The sequence below is a fragment of the Apaloderma vittatum genome, unplaced genomic scaffold (assembly GCF_000703405.1).
Source record: "Apaloderma vittatum isolate BGI_N311 unplaced genomic scaffold, ASM70340v1 scaffold17319, whole genome shotgun sequence".
In the NCBI taxonomy this organism is placed as follows: Eukaryota; Metazoa; Chordata; class Aves; order Trogoniformes; family Trogonidae; genus Apaloderma; species Apaloderma vittatum.
The window spans coordinates 39,024-64,750 of record NW_009734811.1 but is presented as its reverse complement, the minus strand read 5'-3'; the positions used below and the strand labels follow the sequence as shown (position 1 = coordinate 64,750).

At 39.8% G+C, this 25,727-nt stretch overlaps 2 protein-coding genes across 2 annotated transcripts in view; one reads left to right on the top strand and one right to left on the bottom strand.

Annotated features, from left to right (window-relative positions):
• Positions 1-500: 500 nt before the first annotated feature.
• Positions 501-13,274, top strand: MRAP2 (melanocortin 2 receptor accessory protein 2). The gene is made up of 4 exons (XM_009876415.1): positions 501-580; positions 1,274-1,407; positions 6,883-6,982; positions 12,751-13,274. The coding sequence occupies exons 2-4, from the start codon at positions 1,281-1,283 to the stop codon at positions 13,142-13,144; spliced, it is 621 nt and encodes a 206-aa protein (XP_009874717.1). The 5' UTR covers positions 501-580; positions 1,274-1,280; the 3' UTR covers positions 13,145-13,274.
• Positions 13,275-19,658: 6,384 nt separating this feature from the next.
• CEP162 (centrosomal protein 162kDa) overlaps positions 19,659-25,727 on the bottom strand; it is a 43,628-nt gene continuing 37,559 nt past the window's right edge. Inside the window, exons 23-25 of the mRNA XM_009876413.1 lie at positions 25,440-25,538; positions 22,108-22,242; positions 19,659-19,877 (exon numbers count right to left, since the gene is read on the bottom strand). Of these exons, the coding sequence (XP_009874715.1) occupies positions 19,659-19,877; positions 22,108-22,242; positions 25,440-25,538 (453 nt within the window). The remainder of the gene's footprint in view (positions 19,878-22,107; positions 22,243-25,439; positions 25,539-25,727) is intronic.

Below are 25,727 nucleotides of genomic sequence, written 5' to 3'. Positions count from 1 at the left end.
TTGAACAATGTGCTTTAGTTGCATAGGCTTAGTCAATCTAATTATCCTTAGGAAGGACTGAAGTTTCAGTTGAGTAACTTGGGTATTTAGGGCCCTTCTTTTCAAGAAATTTTATCTGGATTTGACTTTGTGCTCTGTGAAGTTTCATTGTTTGTAGAACAACTGATTGCAATAGTTTTATGAACTGGATGAATGTAAAATTACCCAAAGCTGAATTTGCTTTTACAAAAAGTATTTTATAAAAAGTTGGATGCTCTGACTCCAGCTGCTGCAGCAGATGTTTTGTGCAGAGATGTGTTCTATTTTGGTATGCATGAAACTGTCTAACATTCTGAAAAAAATTACTCTGCAAAATGCAAATCTGTAGTTCAGTGTTGCGATAATGACAGAAATATCTATCAAGACAATTTAATGATGCTTAATGGTTGCATTGCATTTCTTGGTAATCTGTGGCAAAAATCACTCCTGTTTTGTTTTCTTTCCATAGTGGCATATTTAGCACAGAGAAATTTAGGTTGGAAGGGACCTCTGGTGGTCATCTGGTCCAACCACCAGCTCAAAACATGTTCAACTAGATCAGGTAAACTTTTCCTTGTATCTAATTTAAATTTCTAGTTTCCTAATTTGTGTACATTGCTTCTCATCCTCTTACTCTATTTCTGAGAAGAGTGTGGCTCTGTTGTCTCTGCCCTCTCTTACCCTTACTGCAGGCAGCACTAAGGTCTCCCCAGAGCCTCCTCTTCCTCAGGCTCAACAAACCCAGTTGCCTTAGGTTCTCATACATCCTGTGGTTCAGCTCCCTGACCATGTTGGCCACCTTGCACTGGACTCGCTCCAGTGTCTTTCTATTTTTGGCGATACCAAAACTGAAGGAGGTTGGTGGACTTTGGTATTTAGTATTTTTGAGCTGTGAAAGCTTATTCAGTCTAGAAGCCTGGTTTTGATACTTTGTATGCTTACAGCATCTCTGTGGAGAGGAAGGTAGGTTCTCCTTCCATTGAAGAGACACTTCGTGTTGACTGGTGGTTGGCCAGCCAAGACTGGGAAAGGAATGGGAGGGGACGCAATAGCCTTGTCTGGTGAGGCAGTGGTACTGGATTTTAAAGGAACAGGTGAGAGAGGTCCTTTGTAAGTGTGAGTGGATGCTCTTGGGAACAGTAATGAAGAAGAGATCCCATAAATAAGAAAGGATTCTCTGTAAAATCAGAAGGTGCATTAGAATTACGTGTTCTCTGTTAACTCGTTTCACATCCACAGGTATATATTTATCAAGGTGCAAGATGTCTGCTCTGAGTCTAGTTTCTAACAGAACCTCTCAGCAGGCCTTGTCTAACTCTGATTACACCTGGGAATATGAGTACTACGAGTACGGACCAGTGTCGTTTGAAGGCCTGAAGGCTCATAAATGTAAGTTCCCTAGAGACATATTTTATTCCAGCTGAACTTCCCTGTCTTAACGTTCCTGCTTCTCATTTGTAAGTGATTATTGTACAAAAGTATGTATCTCCTATTTTTTTTTTTATTCTTGGCAATTAGAGGTATTACTCTATTAGATTATAATACTTGTTCATTATTCTGTGTCTTTTTGTTGATCGCTTTTTGTGTGCATGAGAGAACCATGGAATTCTTGGATGTGGTAAAAATTTGTGAATACTGAGGAATATCAGGCTGTCAGGAACAGGTTGTAGCTGTAAATGCAGCCACTGCTGCTTCTGGTGACTACTTACTATGATCTGTGTTGCTTTGTTCTTGTTTCTATGAATGCTAAAAAATGTTCCTGTTAATGCTAAAAAGGCAGTGGTGGGCAGCCTTCCTGCTTTTGTTTTTCTTCATAGGAAGTAAATTTAAGGCTTTTAAAAATTTTAAAACAGAAGAAGAGATTTCTCCCTCTGAAGAAGCTCTTATTGTTGGGACTCTCCTCATAGGAGGAATCAGCTAAGTGCAACATTCTGCTAATACTGGAACTGTTTCACAGTTGAAGTAACAAGTGGAGAACAGTAACAGTTACAGATAGAAAATATGGGTAGGAATTGAGAGAAAACTAGCTGGGACAAGCTAGTACAGCTGAACCAACATTTATCTAAAATTGAGACAATGGCTTTGGCTTTTATGAAATTTCTTTTTGTTTCTTTTTTTATGGGGAGTTGGTTTTGAGGGGGAAACAAAAAAAATAAAAAGTAACAGAGACGAACTTGGAGTTACTGGATGTATTTTTCATCTGCCAAAGTTAAGCAACCCATTTTGTTTCTTTGTTTCTGAGCTAGACACACTGTGAGAGGATGGGGCAAGGTCTCCATACAGCACTAGAGCACTGGTCTGGGATGGGATACATACTTTCTGCCTCATTTGTCACCTTGAGTATTTAGTCTGGGAAAGAGCAGTGCCTGCAGTGGCAAGCAGCGGCCCAAAAAGGCTGGTCTCCCTTGGCTCTGCACAGTCAGGACATTTTGGGGAGGCTCTTAGAAGAAATATCTTGAAGTTAATGCTTTAGAAAAAAATGGAGCAGAATTTGCTTTTTAGCCTGAATTGTACTTTACCTTTTTTTTTTTTTTTTCCCCTCAAAAAAGTCTGCTGATTACTGTCTGTGTTTTTACAAATGTGAGGTACTTGAAAAATGTAGGTTAGCTTTTATCATGTTCTTAATTTATATTCCCTTTTTCCACTTAATCAGAGGCCAAATCTGATTACAAAGATTACTGCTTACAAAGATTAGTGTTATGTACATGCTGCTGTTAAGCTTTGTGTGTTAAAGGGTGTGGTGGGAGAAAAAAAATGTGAATGATCATTACTTCTGGATTGCAAAAGGTGTAGTGGCAAACTAGATCTCGGATTGGAATCGAAGCAATGGCCGTGTTAGGTGGTACAACTCAGCTTTGCTGCCTGGCTGTGCTGGTCACAGAGTCAGGAGGGTTCTGGACAACTCTTGCTAGAGAATGGGACAGCAGTAACAACTATTTTTCAGGGGGAGCTTGTACTTATGGAAGAGGCTAATAGCAGTATTGAATTGGTGACCTAGGAAGTCCCTTCTGGTTTTGTTGTTTTGTTTGCTTGGATTTTTTTTAACTGATAGGCTGGAGCGGGTTCTCTTCACTTTGGTGTTATCGTGTGCATTCTCAGAGGGCTGAGTTTAATCTAGTAAAGGAAATGGTCTGTGTCTATATTGTGTACAGCATGGTATTTCTTGACATGGTATGTTCTTTGTATGTCTCTTGGTCTAGCTATTTCCATCTGAGTTGAGACTGCCCAGGAATGTGGAGGCGATGTGGTCAGACATTTAACTTGACTGAAATCCTAAACTGGGGAGGAAGAAGGAGAGGGGATTACACTGGGGTTGTGTTAGGAGGGAGACCTTGAATATTGACAAAGAAGGGGTGATAATGAATGCCTGTAACTTGTGTTGGAGAGTTTAAAGGGGCGTGGACTCCAGCTTAGGTAATGCAGGCTGACAGTGATGCTTGGCCAGCTGTAAAAACATCACTGGCCCTTCCTAAAATTAGAGGGCTGTGATGATGTTGTTTGTTTATTTATTTATTTATTTTGGCTACAGAAGATATTTCACCTAAAATTAGAAGGCACTGTGTTGAACTATAATGTAAGATGAATTCCACCAGTGCAAACTGGAGAGGCCACTTTTTGTAATTAATTGTAGGCAAGAGGAGGCTTCTAATAATTTACTGTATATACAAAGGAATTCAGAAGCCTGTTTTCTGAAAGCACAGAAAAATTTTATGTAAAGTGGCCTATGAATAAAACTCTTGACAAAGCAATCTAATAAAATAACTAAACAGAATCCCCCCAAAAATCCCTAAAAAACCCTTAAAAAAATTCTTAAAGGAGAGGTGGGGAGAAGATGAGGTGTTCAAATACTGCAGTGACTTCTCAAATCTGTGGCTGCAAAACCCCCCCAAAAGCTGTTTGGCAAGCAAAACGTTTGTTCTGCCTGAGAAGTGAAGGCAGGAACAAGAAATAAGAAAATCCAGAAATGTAGGCACCAGCTGTTCTGTAAATTCAAGCTTTAGAAAGTAAGCAAAGATAGCCAAAAGAAATCTGTGACTGGCAGAGATAAAAACAAAATCCTTTTTTGTGCCTTTGGAACAAAAAAACCCTCAGTGTGGTAAAACAAGTAGGAGCAATCAGAGGAGTCAGACCTGCTGCCAGGATCGTGAGTCTGTGTTAGGAAGGAAAGGAGGGATGATACTTTGGAAAGTCATGGGATACTTTCCCAATCTGCAGTCCTTTGTACCATATTTTTTGAATAAATGTTGCATTATGTAGTGTTAACTTTGAATTAATGTTTAGTAGTTAATAGGTTTGGGTAATTTGCACTTAAATGAGCAAAACCTAAATGAAATCATGAAGAGAACTCATGCTCCCTGCTTTAATTTTAAACAAATCCAAAGAACATAATTGATATAGCAGTGTTGGAAGTTATCAGGAGACACAATAAAGTGAGAAATAAGTAGCTTTAGGCTCAGTAAACTTAGGAATTCTCTTGTGGTTTGTTTGATGTTACCCCACAAGATAGGTTTGCTATTCAGCACACAGTGCTGACAGGTCTGATTTGTGTGGGAAATCACAAAAACAGCAGTTTGTCAGAATTTTGGGTTTTTATCTTATTTTTCCTTAGTTGATGAGTTAAATTTTGCAGCTTGATCAATGTCGTTTATGTGTGTATTTTTTAGACATCTTGATCAAACTTTACGTTCCTGTTATGAATGCAGTGGCATATCACTGAAGCATGTCTGATTATTTGGTAGGAACTAACAGCTACAAATTGTTGAGTGGTATATATTTTGATGGGAGTGTTTCTTTTTACATGAAATTTTCAGGTACTACTACGAAGTCTGGTAGGATGTTAGATGATCCTGAACTAGTGTGTATTAGTAATACCAAACACAAGATGAATATTGAATACAGGTTATAGAATGATTCTGAAAATAATTTAGGACTCATAATGCATGGAATTATGGAAATATACCAATATGCTTTCAGCAAAAAGGAGTATTTGACGGAGAAGGGGAGGAATTTTCTGCGATCCGTACTCAAACTGCCCTCTAGTTATTTTAGAAAGGGTGTTGAGAGGGGGAGATGTGCCAGAGAAGAGAAGGAATAAACATTGCAGTGGGAGACTTGAAAGTTAACCTCCTTAGTTTACCAGAAGAAGGGATTAAGGAGTGACTTGATTGTCATAAAGTATGTTCCAAGGAAGAAAATCTCAAGTTTCAGCAGGCGCTTTGACTTCGCAGTGAAAGAGCAAATGGTTTGAATTGATTTCCAGTTTCCAGATATGCCTTTTAGCATGGAAGCTACTTCACAGCGGGAGTGTGATTAACTGTTGGGGTCAAGCACCAGGCAGGGTAGCAGATTCCTTGTTTTTCTGGTATCTTCAGGCCTGTAGGAGATTCAGCAAGCTGGCTGAAGTTCTGTGCTGGGCCTGCTCCTAGGGGCCAGACAGATTATCACGTAGTTTTACAGCCAGTGAAGATCTTCAAGGTTCAATAGTAGCTGTGTAATGAGAGGTTAAGGGTAGACAGGATACCTGTCCTGACTAAGACTTCCCTCTTGCATGTTTGTATGTTAGTATTTTAAACTTTTGCAGGGGAAATTTTGAGTATTTGCATAAAATGAAAAATAACTAACTGAAATGACAGGTGAAAAGTAACTGCACGCTGTGAGTCCTGGACCACGTCACATTTTGGGCTGGTGCTCTGTAACTTTGGGCCATGCTTATCAGTTGACTGTTGTCTGGAAATATTTGTCCCACTTGAACCTCTCTTAACCAAGTTCCTGGAAGCTTTGAGCTTCCTTCAGGAGCAGCTATGGATTGACTCTGAAGTCATAAATCAACATAAATTTGTTTTAAGTAGGATTGGTGATTTATATTTGGTCGCATTTGCTATAAATGAGAAAAGTACGTACATTTTATGCACAAAGGAAAAAAGCCACACTTTTCCAAATTGCTTCTATATTTGGCTACTGCAGTGGTATATTCTTTTTATTTAGCTGGTGGTTTGACATTTTTGTCCAAATCCGTTTGATTTCTCTGACGTTGTAGTGTAGTTTTCTTTATGCAAGTTGGAAACCCAAATTAAAAATTATTCAGAAATGTCTTGTTATATATTGATTATTGATTTTTGTCAAGACAGCAAATATTTTTATATGTGGTTCCATTTATTCATAGAATCATAGAATGGCCTAAGCTGGAAGGGACCTTAGAGATCATTTTAATCCAACCTCCCTGTCATGGGCAGGGACGCCACCTGACAACTAGACCACGCACCACTTAGGGACGGAGCAGGAATCGAACGCACGACCTCGCGTGTTGTCATTGTTGTCAGCACCGCACTCAACCCACTGAGCTAACCAGCCCCCTGCTATTTCAGGGCCCTCTATCTTTCCGGTGAAAGAATGCTGTATCTTTTTCAACTTATTGTACCAAGGAGGTCCATCAAAACACAGAAATCTAATGGTCTGGGGCAGAAATAACTTAAAATAACAGGAGTTCAGTTCTTCAGGGACAGAGATTTTTGCTGAAAACCAAATAATTGAGTTCTAGCACTGAAGTTGTTTCCAAGCAATGCTTGGAAATGGGCCAGGTATCACATAGGCAGGTACTCTTATTTTACTAACCAAGAGAATTCAGGGTCTTCCCTATTCCAGCTTGTTTCTGGTTTGTCCATATATCAGTAAAATTTGAGCTAGAAATGAGAGCTTCAATGGCAGCTTTCTGTTTAAAAATAGATAATGATAAATCTGATCGTCCTCCTCCTTGCCACTTGGGAATAAACTGCAAAGTCTTTTGGGATTTGCAGTCATGCTGCATGTGAAAGGAAACTTTGTGCAAGTGAAGTACTGATCATCTTCTTTCCTCTTTTCCACCAGATTCCATTGTGATTGGATTTTGGGTTGGTCTTGCCGTTTTTGTCATCTTCATGTTTTTTGTCCTGACGCTACTGACAAAGACAGGAGCACCACATCAAGAGTGAGTCTGAAAACTGGAATAACAAAAGCAGCTTGCTAAGTGGCGTGTCTGTTCTTTTACAGTTCCCAAACAAGCAGTGACAGTGCTGATGTTGCGCTGGCTCCACACTTTCTTGCTCTAGTCCATTCTTACCAAAGGGTGCAGTTTATCTTTTTTTTCAAGTAATCAGTGTTCCAAGCACAGGTTCTGTAGATTCTGTAGATTGTTATTAATGTGTTCCCTATTTAGCAAGTAATTGTAGGCATGCAGTAAGAGAAGGGAACAGCTGCATGCATGCGTTTTCATGTTAAAAGGGAGTTGGTGGGTAGGCTGCCAAAGACGTGGCTTTAGATTGCTGTTCTGCAAGGTAGGCTCACATTACGATGGAGTGGAAGAGAGAAATGTGAATATTGACAGAGTATATACAAATAAAATGCAGTACAGAAATTAAGGAAGTTGAAGTCCGGTGGGTTTCCACGTTTCTCTTTTTGAGTTCAGAAAGTAGATATTGGCAGTATTTACAAAATCTCGCCTTGATGCTGTAGCTCCCCTAGTCTCAGAATGTGTTAGTTTCTGCTGAGAAGTTCCAGCAGGTGCTGAAGTACAGATCGGCTCCATGTTTAACACCAGGGTCCCCTGAAAGTCACAAACTAACCTTTTTTTTTTTTTTCCCCTTGTTCTTTCTGGCTGACAAGTGCCTGGGGACCATGCCTTGCGTTCGCCATTTATCTGCATTTGCACAGCATGCAGGCTCTCAGCATCCTTTCCTCTGAGGAAGTTCAAACCCCTCATCTTCTCTCAGGCTTGCATGCCATAAAGTACAAATAAAAAGCCTCTCTGGAGGGTGAGATTGCTTGCAGGCAGGTAGCCGTGCTGAGAAGCTGATTGCGAAGGCAATTGTTGGTGCTTATCACTTCTGAAAGCAGCCTGCCTATCTCTGCCTGCTGCTTCCTATTTAGTCATATCAGACTGGCTCTCAAACCTCATGTAACAGCGCATCTCTAGAGACAGGACCGAATGAGAGAAGGCGTATGTATTCTGTGTGGCCTCTTCTGTGCTCCTAAATTTTTCCTTCTGTAAGAAGGAAATAGAGGCAGAATTCACCTTCCCAGAACTGACTTGCTGGTGTGTTTACCTCCCTTATGGATTGCCATAAAGTAGCCAGACCTTGCACTCAAATATAGTTAAAGTCCTTGTAAATGTTGGTGTGTTGGCTGTTTTTTTTCCCCTGGAGATCTTGTTTCTTAGCTAAGCATCTGAGTCTGTATCCCACATGAATAATTTGAGAGGAGAAGTACGAAGTCATATATGTAACAAAGGTAATTTAATACGGGTATTTGTCAAAAGCTTGTACACTTGTAAAAAATGTACTTTCAGGTAGCAGAGGCCTGCTTGCTGCCTCCCACTGTTTTTCTTCCTCCTGCATCAATTTTCTTGGAACAGGTGGCCTAGAGAGTTTATGAAACCTCCACCTTTGGTCAACTTCTACATCCACATAACCTGATCTGAGTTCAGAGTTGGCCTTGCCTTTGTCAGGGCATCTGGCCTTGCCTTCGTCAGGGCATTAGGCTAGAGACCTCCAGAAGTCTTTACAATCTATATATTAACATAATTTTTCTTCACTTGCTGAAGAGAGACCAGTTATTCCTTTCTGTGTTTGTTTTAAACTTCCTGTGTGGCTTTAGGAGCTGAGTGCTTCAACGCTTGCCCACTTACTGTGCATATATGCTGAGTTGGTACCTTCAACAAATTTGAGCACTATTTTTTTGAGATTTGATAACATTTAAGTGTCTACAGTACTGGAATACATCATCCAGGAATATGCTAAGGGCAGTGAATACTATTGTTTCCTCTTGTTTTTGATACATGTATATAAAAACTGGAGAATATAAATACCTACTTGTAAACCCACTACAGACTGTGGTTTTAGTTTGCCTTCACCTTCTGTCTTTATGCCTGACTGGATTCTTCATGACTCGTCACTTCATTACTGGGCTGTGTTGCAGCCCTCTGTTAGAAATAGACATTAATGGGATTCCTGAGTTATGAGAGAAAGCCAGCCTGATTGAGAAACGTGTCTCTGACTTCAGTAAGTCTATCTGGCTGTTCTTTAAAGTACCATTAATGTGAGAGATAAGTGTAACTGGGTTCAGATGGATGCATCCAAAGTAGAATACTCTGATTTTTCTAGTAGTATGCTTTTCTTGGCTCAGTATAAAGGGGTATGATAGCATGTAATTTTCCAAATTGTACAAGGTGTTCAGGTACATGGGTACATTCTCAGAGCTGAAGAAACAGGTCAGGATATGGACGGGGAGAGGTAGAAAATTGATTAGTTATGGAAGTATTGCCTTTTGCACTTCTGTTTGCTTGCATATTAGTGTGGGTAGAACATTAGCTTGCGTGAAAAAAAAATTGTTGACAATTTCTGCCTGAAAAGTTCTCTCATCCACCACTTTGGAGAAGGTAGCACTCTGTTTTTGCATTTTAAAACATCCTTAAAAACATATTTATGCAACAAATGCATGTGTTCATGTAACCTATCTGTACAGAATGTTGACTGATGTAATCTCAAAGGTTCATGCAGCTACTGGGGCAGTTGTAGTAAAGGTGAAATGACTGATGGTTTTGGCTTGGTTGGTTTGTGGGGGTTTTTTGAGGACATCAGCTGGTTTTAGTTAAGGATTCAGAAGTGAGATCCATTCAGAGAAATGCAGATCCACTGGAACAAAAACTTCTACAGATACATGTGTGTGTTTACTGAAAACTTGTTCAGGGGTTTCTCAGGTTCAGAGTAGCACTTCTGCATTGGTCCTGAGGATCTGTTTAGGTCTCTCAAGTTCCCTTTGGGATGCCAAACCCTGCCGTGTTGGAGGACTGGCTAGCTGATTCCTTTCCATGGTTTGCCAAGTACCCCAGGCCACTTCAGGAAATGTTGAGAGAAGGGGTGTTGAGAGAAAGAGGAATCTCAGGTGTCAGTCAACCAGTATGCCCCGTTAGAAGAGTATACTGGGCAAAGTGGTCTGTAGCCTGACAGTGCACTTGAATCCAGGGGGCAGAGTCCAGAGCTTAACGCTGAATCCAGCAAACCAGTACCCAGAACTGTAGGCTGGAAGATTCCCAGAAGAGGAAGCTTGGGTTACTTTATTGGCAACTGCTTGAGTGGTTTTCAGTCCATATGATGCTCTGGCGCTCACCGTTCTGCTCTCTTGTTGGCAGCTTCTGGGACTGGGAGCGTCCTGTTGGCCCTAATAATGCAAAAGGGATTTGATCGTCCAGGTGTCTGTGCTTCCTTCCTCAGTAAAACTGGGATTTCTGAGACTGTTCTTATTTTGAGGTATAATTGCATACTGTAGTGAGCAAGAATATGCATATTTCTAGTCTATTCTTAAAAAAAATCAACTTTCCTCCCTAAAGCACAGAAAGAGAACCCAAAAATGCCACTGTGTATTATATCATGTGTTCCCTACTTGTGAACAGAGGATTATTCTCTCTCATATGTCCTCAGCATCCTGGGTCATTAGAAAATTTCTTTGCATCTTCTATTCTTCCATTTAATTAGGTTGCCATTGCCAGTCTTGGTTGCCCCTCTGTACGGTCAGCCTTTGCTTATAAAACACTTTGCACACCTATGAATTGGTTTTACTTCTCTAATGGATGTATTTTAAGCTTTCTTCAAAAGAAATCTGTCGGTGCCACAATGCTATGTAGAAACTCTGGTGGCAGATTTACAAAACTGTATATGTAACTTAAATACGGAGTGGTGCTTTCTGTTTCATTATAAAGACATAAATGTCAGTTGTCAGTTCTGAAGGTTACCACAGTATTATTCTAGTCTGTTTGCCTCCTGGTGTGTATACAGTAGGTTATTACTTAAGTACTGGTCTGTCTTGCATCAATTTAAACATTATGCTTCTATATGCCTCACTTTGAAAAGCAGGATGAGCCAATACAGTTTTGGCAAGCTAGAGGGCTGCTTTGATTTGAAGGTGAGTGTAACTGGTTTTGTTCAGATAGAATTCTCTTATCAGCTGGTCACAAGCAGCCTCCCTAGGGCTCCGTTTTGGGGCCAGTCTTGTTTAATATCTTTATTAAGTGCCAGGTCCTGCACTTGAATCACCACCACCCCAGGCAGCGCTACAGGCTTTGGGAGATGTGGCTGGAGAGCTGCCTGGCAGAGAAGGACCTGGAGGTGCTGGTGGAGTCGGCTAAACGTGAGCCACAAGTGTGCCCAGGTGAGCAAGAAGGCTGACACTAGTGAGGCTGAATCTTGAGTACTGTGTTCAGTTTTGGGCACCACAGCATAAGAAAGACACTGAGGTCCGGGTGAGGGGTCTGGAGAACAAGTTTTATGAGAAGTCACTGAGGGAACTGGGATTGCTTTGTCTGGAGGAGGCTCAGGGCAGGCCTTCTTGCTCTCTACAACTGCCTGAAAAGAGGTTGTAGTGAGGTGGGCGTTGGTCTCTGCTCCCAAGCTGCTAGTGACAGGACAAGAGGAAATGGACGCAAGTTGCTCCAGGAGAGGTTTAATTGGATATTAGGAAAAATTTCTTTACTGGAAGAGTGGTGAGGCATTGGAACAGGCTGCCCAGGGAAGTGGTGGAGTCAGCATTCCTAGAGGTGTTCAAAAAGCAGGTCAATGCGGCACTTCGGGACATGGTTTAGTGGTCATGGTTGTGTTGGATTGATGGTTAGACTTATGATCTCAGAGGTCTTTTCTAACCTCAATGATTCTAAGATTATTCAGTGTAATGGAAGTAGATTTCTGAAAGTGCCATCTGAAGCTTTCAGAAATGTGTTGGTACTTAACCTTCTACTGCAGGCTTGAGGGAATGAAATTATAGTGTTTCTCTGAAAATCTCTGTAAGTGCTGTGTGCACTTAGGTATCCAACTATGTGGCTTGAGCATCATTTGCTACATGTTGGCATGTAAACAGCGTGATTTATTAATTCTTCCTTAATGAAACTTACATTGTGAGATCACGTGTAGATTTTTCACTACTCATCTTCTGAATACCCCTACTGCCTTTCAGATGCAAATAGTTTACACTTTGTGATGACAGCATAAAATACAAAGAATGCATTACTCTCTGTAAAACTGCCTCTTGGCTTGATTTTTTTCTCACCCCTATCTGTTTGTGGCTCCTGCACAAGTCTATGCATGTTGGAGCTGGTTTGAGCTAACAGTTCTAGAAAATTCCAAGAAACATGTTAAGAGGTCATTCCTGATCTATGCATCTGGATTGTTAAGAGTGGCAGTCTTTATAGCAGGTCTTTAGTTCCAGCTCTCCTAATCTGAAAATCTGAATACTATTAACCTACAGCAGTGGAAAGGATGGTTTGATGTCGGAACAATCAAGTGCGCAAATTACGCTTTTAGTGACAGCAGAGCTGCCTATGGCTTGGAACAATCTTCTCTACCAAAGACGTTCTGTAAGCCATATTAAAAAAACTTGCTGCTACTTTATGCTGCTTGATATGATGAGGAAATACTGAAGAGCATTTCCAAGCTCCTTCAGTGAGCAGATTATTATGGTATATTGATTACTAGAAGTGCTCTTCAACAGTGCTGGCATTGATAACTTATTCCGATGGAAAATTATCACGAGAAATCAAGACTTAAAACACCTTCAGCAGATACTATGTAGTGCCAGCTTTTAAAGTCTGTTTTAGATAAACTGTAGGGTTTCCTTTCTTCCTGACTGTAATGGTTGCTGAACCCAAATTTGCTGTGAAGGTCTCAAGTAGTTCTACTTCTGTGCTTACTGTATTTTTTTTTTCCTCCCTAGCAATGCAGAACCTTCTGGAAAAAGATTTCGGATGAATAGCTTTGTGGCAGATTTTGGAAGACCTCTGGAGTCGGAGAGGGTCTTTTCTCGTCAAATAGCTGAAGAATCCCAGTCACTTTTCCATTTCTGTATTAATGAAGTGGAACGTTTGGACAAAGCAAAACAAACTCAGAGAGGTTCTGGTCTAGAGAGTAATACCCACTTCCAGGAAGTTCCCAAGAGCAGTGAAGTGTTTGAGGAGGACCAAAATTGTCTTACAAAATTTAACATTCCTAACTTTGTGAACACTGAGCAGAATTCTTCACTAGGTGAGGATGATCTCCTCATCTCAGAGCCACCAATCATTTTAGAAAGCAAATCGGTCATACAGTCTTCCCATGGGATCCTTGACTGAAAAAATCTTTTACTTAAGGTAAACATTCTCATTATTGTCCAGTTTAAAGCCTTTCTTGACCTTCTGGTATTTTGACAGAAGGTATTTCAGACCTGTGCTTTCTGTTGTATGTAAGACTGTGCTGCAAGAACTCAGTTTAGACAACAAGTAAAATGCTGAATGCTTTATTCTGATGCCTTCTGTGGTGTAAACCTTTTGCTCAGCATTATTTTTGCTTCCTGCTTATTTTTTTTCTCGTTTTGTTCTTGTTGTTTTAAATGACTGCTTATGTCCACCTTCTGAAGGATACTGTCAAAAGTTGTGGAGATTGTGAAGGCAGGACCCTGGCACTGGGAGGTGTATGAAAACTCCTCAGCCAAGAGAAGTGTAAACCTTGGAGGACTGAAGGCAAGAATAAACAGGCTGCCTCTGGGGAGATTCTGCAGCTTCTGCGCCTTCCAAAAAGGACACCTGAAACTGAGCAGCACAATGGATAACTGCTTGGCATTAACTGCAGTTTCTTGATTCCTAACTGCTTTTTGGTGCAGGTTAAACCTAACTCACAAAGCTTCCAGAGAGGATACCTTGCATATTCAATTGTTTGGGTACAGTGTTTACAAAATACTATCACCACCCCCTGCTGAGTAAAAAGCAAATGGGTGCCTGTAATTGCAGTGTTCCAGTGCAACATTCTGACAGCAGCTGCCCAGTGATGACCTGGTATGGGCATTCTAGGCACAAACAGTGAAGTGATTTTCTTGTTTTACTGATGCAAACGTACAGTAATTAAATCACAGGAAGTCAGATATAAACTGTTCCTCTTTTGCCAGTAGTTACTACATGCGAATGGTGGTGGTATGTGGCATTATGCTTTGCTTATAGGCTGAACCTTTCTGTGCTTTTTGGCTCTGTAAATGGCCTCTTGATTTGTGGGCCTGTGAAGGGCTAGCGGGCTTTGAGCTATTGAGAGGACCCGCTCTGAAAGCACAGCTGAGCTGCACTTGGTCCATCTTCTTTTTGTACTCAATTGGGATGGTGTTGCAACTAACGCTGTTCTTCCAGGGAAAGGTTTGTTAAGGAATTGAATAATAATTTCAACTTTTTTTTTTTATATACAAGGGATAAGTTTCTAAATTTTAGCCAATATTAAAATTACTTTTCAGCTTTTTTCAAAAGATGGTAACTAATGACCAAATAGGTTTTAGAGTAAGCACATGGTATGCAGAGGAACCAGGTTTAAATCCTTTGTTGGATTTTGAGTGAGAATGCTCTGCAGGAAGTTCTTAAATGAAACTAGTGGATTGAAGATACTGTGCCTAATGGGATTTCCTTGAAAGCAACCTGCTTTTTATACGTGTTTTTGTCAGAGGAAAAATATAGCAATGGTCTGTTGATACAATCTTTAGACGTTGCTGATCAATTCATTCTTCCTTTACCTGACAAACAGAAAAAGCAGCAAATTTAAAAAATACAAAGAGAAGGGGAAACCTCTTCCATTTTTATCTCCCTGTGCCCTTATTATAAACCACTTATTTCTGAATTTCCTGGTTTTGAATGTAATCCTTGCACTACTTCTAGTGTTTAGATTAATGGGATTATAGTTAAAGCAAAGCAGAGAGTGTTTAAAACTAGCGGATTATTGTTGGAAATAGTTCCCAAGAGAAGACTGACGTGAACCCTGTTAAAAATGAGTATAGCTGCATGGGTCACAGTGTAGGTCTCCAGCATGGTGCCTCAGCTGCAGAAAAAGTCTCTTTTACAGTAAGTACGAGGGCTGTAGCTGCAAACTTGCGTTTTCTGTTCCCAAATTGAGAAATCTGGGAAATCTGCTTTCTGAATGTGGCAACTGCTTCCTGCTAAAGGCACCTCAAATAACTGTTAGCTAGCTGATGGTTAAGCTTTGTCTGAACCAAAGCTCAATACTGTTCTTGCTAATACGCACTGTGACTTCCATTAAATGTGGCTTTCATGGCCTATTTCTGGATGATTGAGCTGCCTTCAGTGCTGTTTTCTCTCTTCTTTTTTAATCTTTTTCCTTTGAAAACAGAAATGCTATTTAAATGAGGGGGAAATCTGTGTAGAATCCATCTCCTCTGCAATTGAGAAATGAAGGTTGTTTTTAGAGCATTCAAAACTACATTTCAAAATAACGCAGGTCTGGTTTTAGACAATTACAAGCTTGCTGTCCCCAGCAGGTTAACCTAAGCTTTGCTTCTGCTACCTTAAAGCTTTGTGGCTTTTGTTTAGGTGCATTAAGTGCAACTTTGGGGAAAAAGGAGAACCATTCATGTATATGGATGCCGGTGACAATGCGTAGATGGAAGTATTTAATGAAATGATCAAGGGATATTACCAGCTTAACTTACAACACACTTGACTTGTATCCTTAGTGTCCTCCTGAAGCACTTATTAAGTCTAAAAGGTATTTCAGTGTTTGGTTCCTGCTTCTGTTTTTCTCCAATGATTCTTCTACTTACCTCCCTTCTGTCTTTAAAGTCCTTCATGCTGCTTTTTACAGAAAAATAACCAGGTAGCTCCCACGTCACTTCAGAAGTGCTGTAGCAGCAATACAGTCAGAACAGAGTCAACATTTCTGCATCGTTGAAAGCAGCTACTTTAAAGCTGTTGTTTCTTGCTTTTTCCTTTTAAAGAACTAATATACATGATGTGTTGCATTAGGGGGAAGGGCATTACTGTAATAACCAGCTTAGTGTACCATTTTTTAAAATCGTCATCTTTTCCAAGCAAATCAGCATGAGTTGGTTCATTATGAAGTGAATAGAAAGTGTTTTGACCAAGGTAATCCTTCAAAAGCAGTATGGAGTTTAATGGTGTTTGAATCACTTCAAGTTTTCTTACTGCTTCAGCTTTCTGTTTCTCAGCTTCTCAAAAGTCACTATAAATGCATAACATTTGTGGTAGATTTGACTTCATGGAGAGTTCCCTTAAGATAATTATGTATCTTTGTTTGCATAAACATGTATTGTATTCTGTAAGAACTTACTAGGCCAAGTTACGCATTCCAGTTTTCAAAGGTGAATATTTGTTAAATGTTCTTCTGTGTAAACAAGTTTACACAGTAATCAACAACCTACAATGTAAAATTAGAAAAATCCTTTCTCAGAGAGAAAAGAAGGGGAAAGGTAAACCCATGAACTTCTCTACTAAAATCCAAAGATCCAGGGGTCTCTGAGGCTAAAGGTAATGTATTTGTCATGCCATGTAGTATTTTTTCTACACCTGAGCTGTAGATCTTGGATACTGAATTTTTTCCCCTACTCTGTGATTAGAAGAACCCCGTAAACCCTTCACAAGCCACTGGCTCTGCAGAGCTGAACTGAACGTACTCGGTGGCCTCAGGTACTGACAGGCAGCAAGGACAGCACAGAGCCAAAGACTTACTGCATTCTATGATTCTATGTTCTTGAGCACGAGTTGGAGGACTGTGCTTGCTTATTTTTGGACATGAGGTACATAGTTAGCTGTACAAATGGCTAAACGTTACGAGTCAAAGTTACTGGAGGACTTGCTGCATGGCCCTCCTTCCCTGCAGAGCTGGATTTGCACAGCGAGTGCTGGTATACAGATCGGTTGTTCTTTTTTTCCAGAATACAGGATACAGTGGCAGACTTCAAAATGTATTATGTGCTGTCATCCATAATAACCTATTATTTAATTTTTTACATGAACAATTTTTGACATGTATTTAAGAGAACTTGAAAGAGAAGAAATTGCTTATGTCTCTGCCACAAGTGCCATGGTGAGATCTTCCACACGCCCCATTCTCCTCTCTTGAAGCAAATGTCCTCCCTTTAATCCAGGTCACTGACTCACCCAGCTGCTCACTTGATTACCTAAAAGCTTCAAACATGGCAATTCAAAATATTATACTCCAGCTGCTCTGCTATAAACAAATGAATTCCAGCTAAACATAAGGCAATGATTCAAAGAATTACATTTAAGATTCTTCTAATCCATCCATTATAATGCCTCTTGAAAATGCATGATGAAATAGTATGGCATAAGAGAAAAAAAAATACACAAGGAATTTGTAGTTCTGTTACTCTCTGAAAGAGCCCACGGAAATCTTCATTCAGCCTTTGCTCTCTTTCAAGGTTATTTTCCCCTTTCTGCACTGTTAAGACTTTGCTGGAGAGTCATGAACTAAAAACTTGAGCAGAGAAGTTAGAACTTGGACTTGAGGTCTCCAAAAAGAACATTGTTACTACAGCCAGTCAAGACTAGAGGTAGTCCATTACTGTGTAGAGTGCCCACTTCATGGTAAATGCCTAAAAAAGTCCCTAAAAATAAAGACCATGCTTCAGTGAGGGTACAGCTACAATAAATACATGTGAGAAGGCTGTATAAACCATACTATAGTTTACAGGTATGATAAAATAATACTGTCCTTGCTCAGTAAAATAGACTCAGGGTGAGAATTTGACATTTAATTCAAATTATGTCTTCTAGACTGCTGATTCTTCTTTTCCCTCCAGTTGGCCCATCTCTTTCTTGAAACAAGGGGCCACAAGTTTGGCACACTTAAGTTACATATCAGTTTATTGCTCCTACACCATCTGGTATCTCACAGGCTCTACACTTGGGTGTGTAACTCGAGCAGGGTGTAAGAGGAGAGGGAGAAGGCAACGGTCTCTCCAACATTTGGCTTGTTGCCTGCTACGATGCCTGGCAGATCAACAGAAAGTTATATCCATGCTCAGTATTTGGGCAGTGGATTATTCCTTCATAAGCATAGTGGTATGCTTTGTCATTCCTGAAGACTAGAGTTGTTTGGGTTGCTGGTTTTGGGGGTGTTTTTTTTTTTTTGTGTGTGGCTCCTTTTGCTTAGTATTTGTCCTGGGTTTAGCTAAAAACCCAGTCCTGTTTAGTGATTTTTTTACTTTTCAGTTTAGTCTCTTCTAAAAGGCTGCATGTTCTGAAGTTCGCATCATGTTTTTGCAGACAGTGTGTGCTACTGGCAGTGATTTGCAGACAGTGTGTGCTACTGGCAGTGACAACACCTGATGTTTGCAGTTACTGCCTGGGACTGGGATGCAGAAAGGCTCTTGCTTATACTTATTCCTACAGTGACCAAGGCCACTGCTGGCTCTTGTGTGCCACGCTGGGGGTGCTGGGTAGTAAGAGGGGTCACAAGGAAGTAAAAGGTTGCGTGTCTGGGTGGTAACAGACAGGACAGGTGACCAACGAGAGTATTCCATCCCATATACGTCGTATTTAGTATAAATTGAGTGATCATGAGAGTTTCATCCCTTCTTCTTTGCTCTTTTCTGCAATGACCGGTGTCCAGGGAGGACTCCATCTGACCTCCTGCTTTTGATCCGGATCCTGAGTTCCCGAATCCAGCTCCTGTATCCAGCTCCTGCTGCTGCTGAGCCTGGGGCTGCCCCAGTGCCTCCTGCTCTGCAGCATCAGTGGGGATTGATATCAGGGGAGGGAGTCGGGTTTGATATCGGGCTACTACCTATAGTTGTATATAGTTCTTTGCTTTTATCATTCCACTATTATTTCTATTACTGTTTCATTAAAGCTGTTCCTAGTTTTTTTTCTTCTCTAACCCAAAAGTCTCTCTGCTTCATTCCCTTTTCCTTCCCATTTGGGGGCAGGGGAAGAGGGGGTTAGAGAGCGTCTGTCCGTGTTAGTGGCCGGCCCAGCCCTAACCCACGACAGTATTTTAACTCTAAATCCCTGCAGTGTGAGCTTTAGGAGTTTGCCTTCACAGTTGATTGACCTCTTGGTTCTGTCAAGATCATCTATAAAGATACTATGTCAAATCCAGAACAGCCCATTGTAAAAATCATACTTAATGCAGCTTTCTCATTTAAAAGAGATACGAGTAACTACTCTCACACTGTGTTTTGTAGGCTTTTTCCATATGTGCCCCAGAACAATTCAGCTAGACAACTCTGCCATCATTCTTATCAGCACAGTTGGAAATATCTGCAAAGTAAAGCAAGGATAGCCTGAATCTGAGCATCACCAGAGAATGCCTGCTCTGCTCCAGCCCTCCAGTCATTCACAAAGTTGAAAGGGATCTTAAAGGAAGGATATTTTATGAACGGAAAGGAGAGAAGCAAAATATTGGAAAAAGAGGATTTTCATGCCCTACTAAAGGAAGAAAAGTAACTCTATATACAAAAAATACAAGCCAAATTACTCAAATTGTTCATGAAGGAATCACTGCAACACACATTCTAAACAAAAGTTAAATTCAAGCATGTTGTACAGTATCTGAAAAAGCATCAAATGGAATTTCCCAGTAGTGATTTATGGAATAATCTCAATATTCCTAAAATATTTTTTAAAAACTGAACATAACTTTATTACTAACAAAATACAAGACTTACAACATGACTGGAGTGTTTGTCGATGCAAATCTACCTTTGGACATGCAAGATTCCAGGTAAGATCAGAATGTAATTGAATTTACGAGTGTCACGTTAACAATTTCTACAAATATTTTCTCTACGTAACTTTGAGTATTAAAATTCTGCTCCTCTCATCAGCTCCTACCTAATTATGTCTTCCAACTGTTGTCTGTTTTGCTGAATCCACTGGAATTAGGTACGGGAATAACGACGCCTTGTTTCTGCAGTTCACGTAAAACGTCTAATATTGAATCCAATTCCACTCGAAACTTTTCCAGTTCTTGATTCTTGCGCTGCGCCAGCCTTCGCCACTTCTCCACCTCGTGGCTTTGCTGAGCATCAGGAAGACGCTGGGTGAGCTGGGCTGCCTGTAAACCAGAAGCAAAATCAGCTTTGTGATGATTTACTAGTCAAACACTCGGCCAGCGCTGCCCCTTGGCAAAAGTACATCCCTTCATTATATTTGATGCCTGGTCTCGAAGGACTGTGCTCACGTCAAGTGGAAACAATTTGTTCTGAATATTACAAAGATCATTCTGAGAGCAATGAATTCCTATGAACAGTTGCAATAGTGACAGAAGGGTGGAATCTATTATTGACTAATGAGCCTCAGGAGAATTTAACTTACCCTCTCCAGAGCGGCAATTAACAGTCTGAATATTTAAGACAAAGCTGAGCTTGTAACATAAACCCCTCCATAATCAGAATGAACCTTTCCATTTAAATGCATTAATTAAAAGAATGCTCTGCAAGAGAAGCAAACTGAATCTGAATGACACGTTCTGGGCTACTGCTGGATTTTTAAAAACACACAAGTTCTGTGAATTATCAGAAAATACCCTGGAGTCTGAAGCTGCTGCAGATATAAATTTGAATTGATTTTGACATGAATCCATGGCATAATCCTATTAAATTACCTAAAATAAAAACCGTCACGAGGTATCAAAATCTCCACAGTACTACTAATCGTAATACATTGTTTCAGGAAAGCTCCATCACTTAAAGGCCATAATTATTCTACCTGTAGTTTGATACTAAGGACAACCTGTTACTTCCTTGTTCAGTGATTTTTTTTTTTGACATTATTCATTTCGTTATCACTGAGGACAAAAAAAACCCAAAGCTCAATATGTAACAAGGCTACTAGCGCCATGAAAGATGAAATTACTTAGTAGTAATTGTTGCTAATACTATCATTTCTATTTCTTAAAAAAATACATTACAAAACATCTTAGTAAACCCGTGCCCTGGTTTTATCCTGTTATTCTCAAACCAGGACAGTCAGGTAATGAAATCAGTGGAGATGGATCACAGACACTTTTACAGAAATTGTAAAGAAATTCTCACATTATACAAAAGCAAATGAATAGCACAAAATGTAACTATTACGGTTGCTTTTCAGCAGGACAGAATGTGAACAAAAATAATAAAATCAACAGTGGCAGCAGGATTTGTTCTTAATGCAGTGACTTGTTTTATGCACGGCTCTTTCTGAGAAGAAAATATCTGATGTAGAAATGTATGAGTAACACCTTCTGCCACAAACAATTCTGTACCTAAAAGTGTTTTTCTTGAGATCTGATTTCAAAACTGTAGAATAAACTCCACAAACTAAGAATTACTACAGGTTCGATGATCTTCCAGACCAACTGCCCTTCTTAGGTTTCATATATTTAAGTAAAACCTAAGTTAAAACACTAGCAGAAAAATCATATATTTAAGTGATAAAAGTGTTTAGGAAAAAAATCTGTATGAACTAGAAAACTTTTGAGATTATAAAAGTTTCCCTGACAGATGAAAAATCAGGATGGTGGTCATGATACAAAATAAGGTGAAAAAAATCAGTGGAGAGTTGTTTTACCCATTCAAGGGATACAGACATCAGATATGAGAAGCTCTATCACAAAGATCCAAAATGCAAAATTTTTAGTTTGTGAATGATAAAGGCTTTTTTTTGTTGTTGTTTCAGGTGTTAAAAGCAGTATGTGGCAGACTGCTGTGAGACGTTTCGATACTTTTAATGCAGCTTTTCTGAATGGGACTTTGTAACTTATAGTTTGTAAATTATGGTTCACCTGAGGAAAATACCATAACTTAACGAACTGCATTACAAACTCCCGGCAACTTTCCAATAGTGACCTTTTGTTGCATGACTCAAATATGAAAAAAATGAGCCATTCAAGGTCAGACTTGACAGGGCTCTGAGCAACCTGATCTAGTTAAAGATGTCCCTGCTCACTGCAGGGGGTTTGGACTAGGTGACCTCTAAAGGTCGCTTCCAACCCAACACATTCTATGATTCTATGGTAGAAGGGACTCCCCAAGGCCATGTGGTCCAACCCTCTGCAAGAGCAAAGGCCTCCTTGGGTGAGGTGGTGAGGAAGTCACGCCCTGACCTGTGAGCTGGGACATGCTGGCGAGGACTGCACCTGCAGGCCCTTGCATCAGCCGGCACCAAAGACCAAACCACGGCTGGTATCAAAAAGCACTTGCCACCCCGTGGTGTGAGCTGAACGAGCCTCTGCAAAAATACCATGAAATTGCAGTTAAACCTATAAATTGCTCTCAGTAAATAAATGCAGATTTACTCCAGCGCACCCTTCGAATTTCTTGCTCTCTTTCTGCACGTCTGGTCTCTATAAGCTTGATTTTCTTTTCCAGGCACAAGAAATGTTTCATTTCAGGACTCTGGCTCTCCTTAGCCTCTCGCAGTTCTTCCAACAATTTCGTCACCTACAGATTGAGAGAATTAACGAAAATGGTTATCATCATGTTAAACAGTGTATAAACAAGATTCCTTTCAAGGTGTATTTGCATCTTTGAATCATTCATTTCAAAAGCTGTAGAAAGGCAGACATAAAAGAGAAAGCTCCTTTATTCAAAAACTTAAACGGGGGTTCAGGGACTTAGATTAGAATATTCCATTTGTAAGAAGTGGCCTGAGGACATGAAAATCTAGTCCTTCTCGCTAAATCCAATGCTGTTCATAACGTTATGAAATGATTATCGACAGTCAATTTTTATACTTCTAGGCATGCTAAAAAATTAATAGAGAATATTATGATTAGATGTTCTTACACAATGCGTTCTCACACCCTGGATAAAGATCATATATAAAAGGTAGCAGTGTATTTCTAAGGAATAACTTAAGAAAAGACACACTTGCTAACAGACATGATTACAAGCCCCCTCTGGTCTAATAATTACTCGGTCAAATTGACCCCACCAATGATTTACAAATGGTTTCCTAATCTTTCTGAAATTCAGGTAACTTTTCTTATAAAGTCCTACTGCTTTATTCTCATTCTTTGTGTTTTTTAAGTAACTTAGGATGTTAAATGAAGAAATACCAAGTCTCTGTTGGCCACTTTCTTAATATGTATAAGAAAACTGAAACAGAAGCTTTAAAACCTTTATCCTTTATTGTAACCCTTGCCTCCCCTTACCCAACGTATCTGAGAACCGTCAACCCTCTGCAGGCCCTCAGCCACCCCCGGCTTGCCGACACTGGACTCAAGAAGCCAGAAGCATCGTGTCACATAATAAGATGCTGTCCCTTACTGAGAAGCGACTCCAAGGCAGCTCCCTCTTATTTGCATTTTTAACATGGTTTTCTAAAATAGCAAGGCCTGCGTTGTTACATTTTTGCCTGTCCGTTACTCCAGCAGCTCTGAACCTGTGGGCCCATCTCGGCCAGAGAAACAGAAATCTTTGCTTCCTAAGGTTTGTGTAATCAAGCGGTTGCTGAGCTGCCCCACTGAAGGGAAGGGCTGATGCATGATCCCAAGTACGTAATTAAATACATGAAAAATTCATGCAGGAAATATGTTATGAGGGGAAAAAAGCCCCAGGAGAAAACAGGCTCCATATTATTTTGCCAGCAACAAGACTACATTAAATACACAAAGCTGTGCTACGTGCAAGCTGTTATGCGAGGGAAGTGTATGGTTAATGGAAAACATCCATAAACAGCATTTCTGAAATTACTATTCAAACAACAATTGTCCAGGGAACCTCAGGAAAAAAAAAAAAGTTGCCTTTTTTGACGTGCTGCCACTTTAGACAGAGGAATTGAATGAGCCACTTTAGACAGAGGAATCAAATTATCGTGCTTTTCCCTATCACAACTAATTATGCTTGCAGCTTTGGTTGCCGCCTTTTTCCAGCTCAACTTATTTAACCATTTAATGCTCAAAACGTATTTTGTAAGCAGCACAGCAATCATGCTAGAGGGCAAAAGCAACATCTGACATTTCCCTGTGCATAATCTTGCAATGGATTTTTTAACAAAGGAACTCCAGGGCCTTTTCTGAAATGCCAGCACCTTGCACTCAGCCTGTAACATGTGGATCAGATCGGGGATCATTCTCTTAACCACCATCACTAATAATCTGTAATCAGTCACAGAAGAAACAAATTAATAAGCTTCATCTCAGTGTAATCTTGCCCTGTTTTCCCAAGAGGAAGTATTAGATATACTGAGATCGCTGGAGCAAAACAAGCTTTGTATGGGAAGGATACATCTACCGTCAGATTCAAAACATAAACCTAAAGTCTCAGCCTTTATTCTGCAAATACGGAGCTTGTTTAACAAGACATTTTTGGTCACTCCCTACAAACCCTCACTTCTCTAGAAATCTTTCACAACAGAGGTGGAATTTTGCAGGGGGGAGACAAATATAAATGAGTTTAGTAAGATTAAGATTGATTATATTAAGTTGTACTAAATGCATACTGATACTTCTCTCATTTCTTCTGAACAAGGGCAGCAAGTGAGATGATTAAATGGTGCTCTCGGTCCCTTACAGAACAGAATCCTTTTTAATTACTTTTGCAAACTAATTATTGTATTATCGAAATGAAATTAAAATTAGTAATATTCATATATCAAGGAGATGGTGACATAAGCAAAGGCACAATGCTAAGACAGGCTCTCTCGTACTGAACAGGAGGCAATAAAAAAAACAACAACTGGCAGCGCTACGAGAAACACAAAAGCATAGTCAATAATTCAAAAAGCTTGAGCTAAAAGACAGAAGGTGATTTTACACAACGTTAGCCCAAAAATGAAAACATGAAGCGTAATTTTTAGATTATATGCTATTAATTAGGGGGCCGGTTAGCTCAGTGGTTTGAGCATGGTGCTGACAACAACAAAACCAAGGTTGAGGGTTCGATTCCCGCTCGGTCCCCATGTGTTGCCTGCTCTGGTCAAGAGGTGGCGTCCCTGCCCAAAACAGGGAGGTTGGATTAAATGATCTCTAAGGTCCCTTCCAGCCTAGGCCATTCTATGATTCTATGATGATTCTAATAGAAGGAGAAGATTAGGAAAGACCTAGATACCGCTTTTAAAACCCAATAAATTTCAGAAGTACTATCAGAACTAACCTCTTCTTGAGAGACCTGAAGTTTCATAGATATCAAATGAGAAAACCAAAAATATAATTGCCTAGGTCCGTTTTATAGCAATAAAGGATGAAGAAGGAAGGCTTCACCCAACAGTTTGAAACCAATAATAAAATAGCCTCTTAATAAATAAAAGAATAAGAATAATAAAATAAAAATAATAAAAGAAAAAGTGGTCTATTTACTGCCCATCAGAACTCTCCAAGAAAAGGCTACAAATGCCTGTATTAACCTGCTGGTCAATTTTCATACAGGTGTCAGACATTTTTAATTAAAAATAAATAATAACAACAACCACCACTATAAAAACAACAAAAAAGGTGGTCAGCATTCCACCTTCTGTGGTGCTCTCTTTCTCGCATTACAAAGATACATTGCATTCTCAGCTAGAAATGATGTAGAAGCAAGTGACAAAGATACTGTTTCTAAGACTTATTTTACTACATTATTTGCAGTGTGTACAAGGATGAAAGTGAAAAAGCCTTTATTAGAAAAAGTTACCCCCAATCCAAATTTAATTATACCTCTTTTTGTAGGAGTTCCTCTCTCATCTGTGAAAGTAAAAGGGCTTCCTGATGCCTCTGTTGTTCGCCGATTTGCTCTTGGAGATGTTTTATCAGTATCTGCAAAAAGACCAAAAGTAGTTTGTCATTAACCTAAATGCCCATGACAACATGTGAAAAACTATGCAGGAGAAATACACCAAAAATATAATTGGTATTGAGATATATCAAAAATACAATCCTCTGTGTGGATTGTTAAATAGCACAAATGTATGCCTACAGTATATGAAAACATGTATTAATCTTTAG